The sequence below is a fragment of the Leucopleurus acutus genome, assembly GCF_964270905.1.
Source record: "Leucopleurus acutus genome assembly, chromosome: 15".
Taxonomy (NCBI): Eukaryota; Metazoa; Chordata; class Mammalia; order Artiodactyla; family Delphinidae; genus Leucopleurus; species Leucopleurus acutus.
Genome location: NC_139157.1, coordinates 27,068,240 through 27,080,334, shown reverse-complemented (window position 1 = coordinate 27,080,334; position 12,095 = coordinate 27,068,240). Strand labels below are relative to the sequence as shown.

General features: G+C 41.7%; 1 protein-coding gene across 3 annotated transcripts in view; it reads right to left on the bottom strand.

Annotated features, from left to right (window-relative positions):
* MAP7 (microtubule associated protein 7) overlaps positions 1-12,095 on the bottom strand; it is a 163,352-nt gene that overhangs the window by 41,522 nt on the left and 109,735 nt on the right. For all 3 annotated transcript variants that reach the window (XM_082855449.1, XM_082855447.1, XM_082855448.1), the window contains exon 3: positions 11,415-11,492. In XM_082855449.1, the coding sequence (XP_082711575.1) occupies positions 11,415-11,492 (78 nt within the window). The remainder of the gene's footprint in view (positions 1-11,414; positions 11,493-12,095) is intronic.

The window sequence follows — 12,095 nt, the reverse complement described above, 5'->3', positions numbered from 1 at the left end:
CTGCCACCCCCCAGCACGTGTCACTGAGCAAGCAGTGACTTCTGTGGTCTCGTTTCCTCGAACCGTCTTCCTGAAGGGGCTGCCAGGTGGGCTCGCGGTAACATATAAAGTGCTTAAGGCAGTGCCAGGTACATGGTAGGGACTCTGTCCATGTAGATAATTATAATGAGTGAATCTTTATGATCGTTATACTAACTCCTGTCTTATCGCTACAGAAAAAAGGCAGCTAAACAGAAGAACACAGATAGGACAGAGAACCAGGTGGTGCACTCGTGGGCTGGGTCAACTTCCGTCCCAGTCACGTTCGACCATCTAGTGCCCAGCCTGGTCCTTCTGAGCAGGCTTACAACAGTGTGGGTGAAGAACGTGTTCCACTAGCGTCTGATGACGCTCAGAGAATAGAGCAATGTTAACACTGAACCTCTGAAACACACACAGCTTAGGTTCATGCTAGGATATGGAAGGATATGAATAGGTTACTGGTTAACACTGGCTACCAGAACAGCCAGTAATATCATGAAAAGTCAGAAAATGACAAGTGATAATATCTGAGTTTGGATCTTGATTCTGCCGCTAATTCTGTGTGACCTTGGAAAAATTAGCTAACCCCTCTGACTTCTAAGTTAGAGTGTGTACAAAATGTTCTCCAAGGTCTTTTTCAATTCACTCCCATGACTCAGTTGTTTTTACCTTTGAGGACATATGAGGGATTACAATTAGGTTTCTTTCTGTTTTGATTTTGAGGGCTAAAAATTTAATTTTTGTGCTTTATCTCAATAATTATTGTGATTACTTACATTCAAATAAATTTCATTTTTATGTTGGTATGAAAACACTGATTGTTCTGTGTGTGCTAAATATTAATAAAAAAAAAAACGGCTTAACTTGGTTAATCGACCCTGGGAAGGGGTGCTGTGGACTGAAAAATAAGAGCATCTGTGTAGGAAATACTAATTAATTTTATTTAATAATGAAGAAATGGGAATGAAAAGGTAACCACTAATAGTATGGAAAATTATAGCACAACTTCTAAATTAATACGGGCAATCATGGAATGAACAGCACTTGCATCAAACCAACGTTTACACCTCTACACCACCAACCCTACCCCTACCATAAAAAGGGAAAAAAACAAAGTTTAAAAGGAATAAAACTAAGCCTATTAGTTAAGACTGAGAGTTTTAGACCAGGCCAAAACTAAAAGCTAAAGGAATAAAACTCAGCCTATTAGTTAAGATTGAGACTTTTTGACCAGGCCAAAACACAAAACACCCAGCTACATAGTTTGAAAGAAACAAACCTAAAACAAAGTGTCAAAGAAAATAATGAATGAACAAATAGCTATCAGGCAAATGAAAACAAAATTGTAATAAATGTGGGAATAATAATCCCATTTTGTCTGGTAGTAAAAATCAGATGAAGAAAAAAACTCCAAAGGAGATAAATAGCTCTCCCAGGATCACAGGGTCTAAAAGAGGTAGAGTTGAAATTTTAAGTCAGCTCTGATTCCAAAGCCTGTACTTTCTGTTACTACACACTATTTCCTCCGTATTCACAACTTCCTGCCTAAAATTTCCACTTGAATTTCCTGGTCAGATCCATCACATAACCTTACTCATATCTGCATATTCATCCCTACCTCTGCTCTGCCTTCTACTTTCTGGTAGCAGATACACGACCTCCTAATGGTTTACAAAGTTAGACCCCTCGAGGTCATTCTCAATTTCACCTCATGGATGCTCCAACCTAGCTCCACACGTCCACAATTGACTCCATCATTTTACATCAGAATTCAGTGTCTCCCCTCCCAACCTTTCGATTCTACTGTATTTAAGCCCTCATTCCCTTCTTATTCCTGGTGTTTAGTCTATCTCCTCTTCACATCCATCCTTTATACTGTTCTCAGAGACATCTTCCCCCCCACCCCCAAACAAACCCAATGTCACAGTCCTGCTTGAAAACCTGTTGGTTTCCCCACTGTTCCCCAGTTCAACTCCTTAGATTGACCGTATAATCACGTACATTTTTACAAGCTACCTCCTGCCCAAAACACCTCTTCCCACCTGGCAAACTTCAACCATCTTTCAAGTCCTGGGTCGAATGGCCCTTCCTCTGGAGGCAAAGTCACTCCCATAGCTCCTTCAGACTCCTACCTGTACTCTAGATCGTAACTACTCTGCTCTTACTGAGTTCTTCCCCATATAAAACTGTGTCTAGTTTAGCAGGTGATAAAAGTAAGTATGATGAATAAATGAGCTAAGGAGTTAAAGGATTATATGACTTCCAAGCAAAGTGATTTACATTGAGTCTTAGTGTTAATTCAAAGCCTTCTCAACAAGTCATTTAAACTGTGTTTCTGCTTTCCTCTCATTTGAATATTACACTGGAGAACTGCCTGGTAATAAGGATGACCCTGCAGATACCCACAACATCTGTGTCTCCTGCCCGAGGGGACTTCCTACTTTGCCTTCTCCCCTTGACATAGCGGTAGACTAATGGGACTGAGGTGCTGAGACAGAGCTGAGGTGCTTATACTTGTGAAATGTCTAGACCCTTTCTTTGGAGATAGGAAAGCAATACTGTGCCAGGACTTCTTATCTTCAGAGCTAGGCCTAAAGGAGGGTTTAGCCTCAGCTAAAGTAAACGGAGTTTTGGTAAAGCACACAGAGCAATGGTTGTCCTTGGAATCTTTTTGTTACTGCCTCGACCTTAATCCACTTTCACTCCTCATAGAATGTTGCCATCCTCTTCCCTGGCTGTCTTACTGAGCCCCAGCCTACTAGACCAGAAGCACACACACCCCTCTATCTTTGTCTCCCTGTAGCTCAGAAACACTAGGTTTCTCCAATCCCAGGCATCTAGGTCAGTCTCTGGGGTCACATGACCTGCCATTCTCATCTTTATCACCACCATCATCATGGTGAGCTGTGCTCAGTCCTTCATGCTGACACCAAGTGATTTACAGGCAGTACCTTCATAGCTGATAGCTGCCAGTGAGGTAGACACGGCTACTAAACTTATTTTATTAAACTTATTCACAGAGAAGTGAAGTAACCTGTCTGATGTCTCAAAGTTAGTCAGTGGTGGAACTGAAATGCAAACTCTGGACTGTCTGACTCTAGAAGAAAATGAGGAACCATTATGCTAAAAGGCAGGATTTGGAACACCTCCCCATGACTAAAGTTCCTCCTCTAGATCGGGACACAGTGTTCATCCAATGTGAAGATCCTGATCTTCTAATGTCACTCCTGGCCTTCGGCATCATCTATTTAAAAGACCATTTACTTTTCAGGCTTTAAGACCTTTGAATTGTCAGCTTTAAAGGCCAAGTCAACCTGGGAGAAATAAACAATGGCTGCTTAGTCACGATGATTCACCTTATGTCAAAGCTTCAGCCTTTGAGTTATCTAATCCATCCTGCAACAAGCATTTATTCTTTCCAGTCCTGAGCCTGACTCATGAGGCAGTGCTTTGGTATGTGCTCCTGTCCGAATTCCTCCCACTAACATGTACTCTGATCCTTTGGTTGTTCATAACCTGCCTGGAGGCCTTGGGAGCTTTTGTACACTTCATTCATTAAGTGACAACTTTAGGAGGTGGTTGACCACAGATCTGTCAAAGTTTTATCCAGTAAAAATTTGGATTACAAAGACTTTCCCAAAGTCTGTTTTTGTTTTTGTTTTTTTGGTGTGTGGATAGTCTTATTAAAACCAATGACTGTCTATCAATGATAATAATGTGAAATGTAAAACCAGGGACAGTTTCACTTATGATGCTAATCAGAGTACGGCATCACTGTTTACTAATTAATTCTAACCTCTCTATCAACATTTTTGAGATGAACATTCTAAGCCAGGTTGAAATGATCATTTATCTCTTGACTGCACTCTTATTCATACTGCTGCCCGAGGTGACAACACACACTGAGTAAGAAGGGTGGGGAGGGAAGCAAAGCAGAAAAGCTGTGACTGGAAGGGCAAGGAAGTCTGGTGAAATTATCTGAGAAACAATGCAAAAATAATTTAATTGAAGGTCAAAATCCTTCTCATATTATCTTATTGTTATTTCTAATACAATACATTATGATAGGTCTCCTGTACAGCTTTGAACTTAGCTATAAAACCCAATATGAATGAACTGAATGAGAGATTTGATTAACTTTATTTTTTCTTCACGAGCTATGAGTCAATCATACAATTCTCTGATAGGCTTCCATGATTATATAGACTCTCAGAAAGCCCCCAGCTGGGAATGTGACTCCATTCGCATCAATACTTCAAACTTTAACCTGTATCACCTTCAAAAAGGGAAACCTTATATCTTCCTAAACACAGAAGACTATTCATCTGCTGAATATTCCTTAGATATTCCTTTGAATTTGTCAACATATCGTAGGACTATTAGTTTCATAACATATATGAAGACCAAGCAGTTTTAAGGCACAACTATTCTATAGATTACCTTTGTATCCTTGTTCGTCTAACGGAGAAAATGCTTAAGAATAAGAATTTCAGACTTGTTTGAGTGGACAATTATAAGGGTGGGTGTTACCTGATAATCTGGTAATGTCTAACTAATTTGCAGTATACCTGCTGCATTCACCTCTACTTACATTGAAACATACAGATTTACTATTCATTTACCATTCAACCAACAATTGTTAGACATTGACTACGTGCCAGGCACTATTCTAGGTACTAGGCTATAGAAATTTAAAAATGACACAAGTCCTTTCTTTTATTAAGCTTATATTCCAGTGAAAGCCGACAGACAACAAACAAATAAAATATGTACATGCTTAGATACTGACAGTGACGTGGAGAAAAGTAGAGGACTAGTTTGGGGGAGCTGCAAATTTGAGTAAGATGGCCAAGGAAGGCCTCACTGAAGAGATGGCATTTAAACAATATCGGAAGGAGGAGAGAGAATGAGTGACATGCATCTCTCAGGACAAACATTCCAGGTGGAGTGCATAGCAATGTAAGTACCAGGAGGTTAGAAAATTGATCTTTCACTTTAAGAGCCCCAGGGTTCCTGGCTTAATAGTGACCGCACATCAAATATTAGGTGAATGAATATGTGAATTAAAACAGCAGGAACTAGCTGTAAAAAAAGGTGGTGGTGGTAGTTAGTATTACTTTAAACTATCTAAAGTCAAAAATTTATACTATTGCATAAATTCTACATGCTTTGATTCTTGTAGATGTTTCTGAAGAGAAATTAGTAACCAGGATCTATTCCAAGTTCTTACAGACTCCTTTTTTAATTTTTTAAAATTTTTTTGTGGTACGTGGGCCTCTCACTGTTGTGGCCTCTCCCGTTGTGGAGCACAGGCTCCGGACGCGCAGGCTCAGTGGCCATGGCTCACGGGCACAGCTGCTCCGCGGCATGTGGGATCTTCCCGGACCGGGGCACGAACCCGCGTCCCCTGCATCAGCAGGCGGACTCTCAACCACTGCACCACCAGGGAAGCCCACAGACTCTTAATGGACTCCAAGGCTAACAAATGGTCAATGCCACAAAATTTTCTCAAAAAGATATCAGAATCTGCTCCAACACTTACATTTACCCTCTGGTTCTGTGTCAAATGGACAGTGAGTACAGCACCCATGTACCTTGCTGTGCATGAGGAAGCAGAATAGCTCTTCCTCCACGTGAGAGCTGGGTATGTGCCCAGCTCTGAAACTTCGGAAAATCTACCACCGCATCTGAAACATAGGGACCACTCTCTACTTAACAGAATCACCACTTGTTGAAGAATGTAAACATTGATCTTGGTGACCCTGTCCATATTAAAAATATGCTTAGGGGCTTCCCTGATGGCGCAGTGGTTGAGAGTCTACCTGCCAATGCAGGGGACGTGGTTTCGGGCCCTGGTCTGGGAGGATCCCACATGCACGGAGCGGCTGGGCCCGTGGGCCACAGTTACTGAGCCTGCGCGTCTGGAGCCTGTGCTCCGCAGCAAGAGAGGCCGCAACAGTGAGAGGCCCGCGCACCGCGATGAAGAGTGGCCCCTGCTTGCCACAGCTGGAGAAAGCCCTCGCACAGAAATGAAGACCCAACACAGCCATATATAGATTTAAAAAAATATATATATAGTTGATATGGCAGAAAGAAGAAAGGGTCTATTAACTATCCCATTTTTTAAGATTCAGTTCCTCCCTTGAGCTAAATTATCACAATGCACTTTTAAAATAAAATAAATGACAGTCCATAAAATAACTTAACATCAGCAACTATGGCAGGCTCACACAACAAAAAGGACAACCGGGCTTCCCTGGTGGCGCAGTGGTTGAGAGTCCGCCTGCCGATGCAGGGGACATGGGTTTGTGCCCTGGTTCGGGAGGATCCCACATGCCGCAGAGCAGCTGGGCCCGTGAGCCATGGCCGCTGAGCCTGCGCGTCCGGAGCCTGTGCTCCGCAACGGGAGAGGCCACAGCAGTGAGAGGCCTGCGTACCGCAAAAAAAAAAAAAAAAAAATACAACTATTGTGTTAATTTGCACCTAAATGTGATAATACAGAGTGAAGTGTTTAGAACATTGCTTGGCCCATAGTTAGTGCTCAATAAACATTATTATTATTAATGAATAATATTAATATTATTAATACGTAATTAAAGACGGGTAAAATCAGGAAAATCAGCAAATATTTATTACGCATCTGTTTTATATTTAGCTCTGTATACTGGGATAAAAAGAATTAGAAAACCATGGCCATACCCTTTAAAAGTTTAAAATATATACAACCAGAAAGTTCTATAAAGTCCAAATAGAAAAAGTTCAGTAGCATATAAAGTGGCACTAGAATGTGAGCTAAAATATGATAGTTATGCAAGATATAGAGTAAGAAAATGAGAGTTTCCAAAAGGGGAAAGATCATAAAAACCAGGAAGGCGTCAAAAAGAAGGACTGGAACTAACCGTGACCAAGCTAGAGGAATGAAGTACATCCATGAGATAGTTTTGGGTAACTAAAATCTAAATTTACTAAGGTCTGAACTAGGATGAGTGCAGAGGCAGCAAATTTAAAGGCATGGATCTGAGACCTATGTTGAAGACAGAGGCCTGCTGGTCTTGTGACTAAATGGATTCAGGGATAGTGAGTGTGGCAAATTCCACCTACAAACCAGGCTAGAGGTAGCTGAAGCCCCAGCTAGAGGACTAGGCTGAGTCCAGACTGACCACTGGTACCTACAAGCGGCTCAACAGGTCCGAGTGGAGACTAGGCAGTGCACAGCTCTGGACCGCCACGTTTCATTCTGTAAAAGATGCGGTAGTTAAGGCTGGTAGAAAGATGCCAGTGCCTCCAGCAGCAGGAGAAAGCATCAAAAATAGTGGAAAGATAATTGGGCGGGGCAGGGGGATGCTGGTGCAATTGACCGAGACACAGAAATTCCTCAGAGGAGTGTTCTGGAGGGAAAGTTGATGGGCAATGTAGCTGTATAGAGCGGGGGTCCCCCACCTGCGGGCCACGGACCAGTAGCGGTCCGAGGCCTGTTAGGAAGCAGGCTGAACAGCAGGAGCTGGGGGGTGGGCAGGCGAGCAAAGCTTCACCTGCCGCTCCCCACCGCTCGCATTACTGCCTGTACCAACCAACCACCACGCCCCCACGGAAAAACTGTCTTCCACGAAACTGGTCCCTGGTGCCAAAAAGGTTGGGGATCGCTGGTATAGAGGCTGAGTTTCAGATGACAGGAAAGCACCTACTGCCTTAGGAGTAAGTTGGAAATGTGAAACCCACATTATCAAAAAAGGAGGGTTGAAACCATGACACAACCCTCCTTTTTTGTACAATTAAAAATACAATTTTCCCACTTGCCCCAGGAAGAAAACCAAAATTAAAGCTTAGAAGAGAGATGGTAAAAAAGATGCAGAAGTCAAGAGAGAGAAGTTTGAAGGAACGGCCTGAATAGAATCAGATGAAATAGTGGTTGAGGAGATTTCTTCATGGGAAAACCTTTTAAGGCAGAAAAATCAAGCTTTCAGAGTGCATATGCTCAACCAAACAAACAGAACAGTCCCGTACTTGAAGAATTATGCCTGATTTTACGTGATAAATTGAAGGACAATGTGGAAAGAGCAGGCCACATGATATAATCCTACCATAAAGCATTAAAGCATGACTCAGAAATTTATCCTACAGAAAGTTATTAATAGATCCTCCCTGTTTGTAGAACAGTACAAACATGACATGCAGCCCAAAACAAAGACCTTTATTCTCCCTTTTAACTTGCTTTTTAAAAATGTGGATTACAAAAAAAAAAAATCTTTAATGATTTCAATGTTAATTTCAACCTACATCCAACAGTGAATAATCAATCTCACTGGCCAATAACTTTAAACTTTGCTTTGTTGGAATTTCTGGAATGTATTTTTTTTCTAACTTGGAAAGCTTTAAAGTTTGATAATAGTTGATATTATCAACTGCTTTCGCGTTTTCAAAAAGCACACCCCAAAGACCTGCTATTAAGTGACAGCCCTTCCCCACCCCTCCCATCTTTTTTTTTTTTAAACTATTCTACTCCCATCATAGCTTCTCCACAGCACAGTTTATATTTATGGGTGGTTTATCAGCTGCACTTTTTCTTCTAGAACTAAATTTTTTTTAGAAATTACCCTTATGTATTCTAAGGCACAGCTTAAATTAGATGCTAGATTTTAGATGACTCTTTTACAAACGTACGTGTGCATGAATGTTTATTTGTGTATTTATGAAGATTAGCTTCTACTCTGACAGCTTAAAAGAATAGGCCAAAATTTAAAAGAAATTTTAAAAGAGAATGCAAATAATGCAGAAAAAAATAAAAATGACTAAAATAAAATAGAAATATGATAGATAAAAATGTATTTCATTAAAATTATGACTGTCAATGACAACAAAAGAGATAATATCAAAATTAAGGAAAACTGGGAATTCCCTGGCGGTCCAGTGGTTAGGACTCCTCTCACTGCTGAGGGCCCGGGTTCAATCCCTGGTCAGGGGAATTAAGATCCCACAAACTGAGTGGTGGGGTCAAAAAAAAAAAAAGAAGAAAAACTATGGTATTAAATACGGTAGGGGTAAGAAGAAAGAAAAACCATGTCTATGATACGCTAGCTCACCAACAAAGTAAAGCTGTGACCACAGGATAATACAATAATCTGAACGTTACTTTGACCCATATAAGAATCTGATAAGCAGGTTGGGTCTGTTACCAGATGCCCTTTTGCCACCTGTCTTGCGTCAGTGCTCTACAGTCCCCACCTCTTCTAGCTCCCTGGATGACTCCTCTTCATCCTCTAGTTGGACGTTCAGGTGGCCCCTGACATCCTCAGGCTGGGCTAGGTCCTTCTGTGGGGTTCTCGATGCCCCATGTGCATACCCCTTCAATACCACCCTCTATTAGAATTGCTGTGTGTTTATCTGTTCCCGCCTCCCCCACCACTAGACGGTAGCTAGCCCTGGAGGGCTGGGCCTCAACCTTTATTCATCTTCTTAACACAACACCTAGCAAATAGAGTTTTTAACTATATAAACTAATAAGCCATGTTCTATATCATCGATATGAATTAAAATGGGGCCACATGTTAAGAAGAAACCCAGCCACACAACAGATAAAGTTAGGCAACTTGTAGGGAGAATCTGCAGGCTCAGAGCTATACAACTTTATAGCATAAGAAGGGAAATGACTTTTGTGTGACTAGCATATTTATACTTTCTACAAAAAGAACTAATAACGCGTGGATCTGAAAGACAAAGAAACCCAAATGGAAAGGTATGAGTTAAGGTGCAGAAGCTAATTCATGATGGGATTTAAGTGATAAAGGAGTTGTCTCCTGACCCTAGGGGGCTACTTTTACTCAGGTAGATATGAATCCGCACTGCAGTGCTAAGGCGACATTTAACAGTGGGAAACCTAACCCAACAGGGATGGGGTGGAGAGGGGAGAGGACACAAGTGCTTATCTTTGCTTGGATGGATCCAAAACCAGAGTGTAAATACTTATGCTCACCTGGAATCTCTTCCTGCTTTAGTAGCTCTGCCTTTCCGTCTCAGCTCTGATCCACTTGTCTAACTGACCTTTACTGGGGAGCAGTGGGCACAGTTCACAGAAGAAAGATCTCCAGACTGCACAGCACTCCAAGCAAAGAGGGACCCGCCTCAGGGCCACAGGCAGCCCTGTTCTCCAAGAACCTATCAGCCCGAGGGAGACCTGATAGAGGCAGGGAACGTCAAGCCTGGGTGCAAACTCTAAACACAGAAACACGCAGCTTGTTTACTGCCAGCAAGTCATTGAAATCTGTGTTGAAAAAACCTTGGCAGCCAAAGAAATGACCTCACATGACCGTGATGGCAAGGGAGAGAAAGAGGCCTGTGTTCAAAGAATGTAAACAATGTCAACAGACTTTTGAAAATCAGCTTCCAGTGAATTTCACAAATTTGGATTCTTGAATACAAATAATCAGAGATGGGATATGGGGCTGGGTTTTCCAACTGAAATATTAACGTTTACAAAATGCAGTAGAACTTTAGAAAAGTTATAGGTCATCCACTGGAAAGACTGTGGCAACCTAACTCAGCTCTGGTTTTAAAATATCCAGACGCTCTGGAAACAATGAGACACACTGACTAGACATTTCATCTTTCCAAGGCACATAAAGAGAGTATCCTGTTTTAGCAACTTTGCATAAATGGACATTAAAGGAGGAGTTGGCACCAACATCCTTGCTCAATGTTCTGGAAGACAAGGACTGCTGAGTGCTCGGATCTTGGCTTCCTGGTAAGCTCGTCCTGTGACCCAGCTCTCTCGGTGATTACGTGGCAAATGCTGCAGTCGCTAACCTTTTGCAAGGGCCTTAGATAACAAAAGAAAAATCAGACCCCTCAGCACAGGTCTTGTGTTTTTCCTGGCAGCACATTGGTAGCATCAGTCTATAAATTCAACAGCAGCATTATTTTAACATGGAAAGCAGTGAGTGCCCTAGCAGTAAACAGTCTCATAACTGTTCACATAAAAAGAACCACATGCTGACTCTCCTGGTATTTTTTTTTTTTTTTTTTTTTGCGTTACGTGGGCCTCTCACTGTTGTGGCTCTCCCGTTGCGGAGCACAGGCTCCGGACGCGCAGGCTCAGCGGCCATGGCTCATGGGCCCAGCCGCTCCGCGGCACGTGGGATCTTCCCGGACCGGGGAACGAACCCCTGTCCCCTGCATCGGCAGGCGGATTCTCAACCACTGCACCACCAGGAAAGCCCTAGTTCTATGTTTATATCAACATACTAAATTCTGTTTCCCAATCCATCTGCAAAACTCATAAAGGCATGCTAGAAAGCATGCTTATTAGAGTGATGTCTGTTTGTCCATCATCCTCGAGGGGAAAAAAGTAACATTTCAACAACGGTGTCCTTGAAAGATCAAGCGAGGGCTGCGGATACCTAGCTGCTTCTCCCGCTCCTCACGCCGCTCCCTCGCCAGCCGCTGCCGGTCATCAACGCGCAGCACTGGTGGAGGGTCTGAAAAAGAGAAAAAAAAACCATGAGAAGAGGGGCAGATTTTGAGAAACGATATACACTGATAAATATCTTTTTGTCCAGTAAATCTGATGAATGAAATATTACTACATCTTACGTATAGTAACGTGACAACAATTAGTACATGTAACTATACTTTCAGTGATACACTTTATTATAATTTTCCTGAGAATTTCCAAGTATTATCTTCTATTTAAAAATATTACATAAGAGGTTAGATTCTAAGAGATCTCATCACAAGGAAAAAACCCATTTCTTTTTTTTTTTTTTCTCGTATAAGATGATGGATGTTAACTAAACACATTGGGATAAACATTTCACAATATAAGTCAAGTCATTATGCTATACGCCTTAAACTTACACAGTTTAATTGATGCTGTATGTCAATTATATCTCAATAAAACTCAAAAAAATAAAGTAAAATAAAAGACACACAGTCCCCCCAAAATTTGTGTAAAACATAACTGTGCCTTTGGCTTGTATTTATCAAACAATATATATGAGGTTTTGTGTCCCTAAGCTACTGAACCTCTGTTGTTTTTATGCTTCAAAAAGCCTGTTCCTTAACAACACATGGACTCCTAA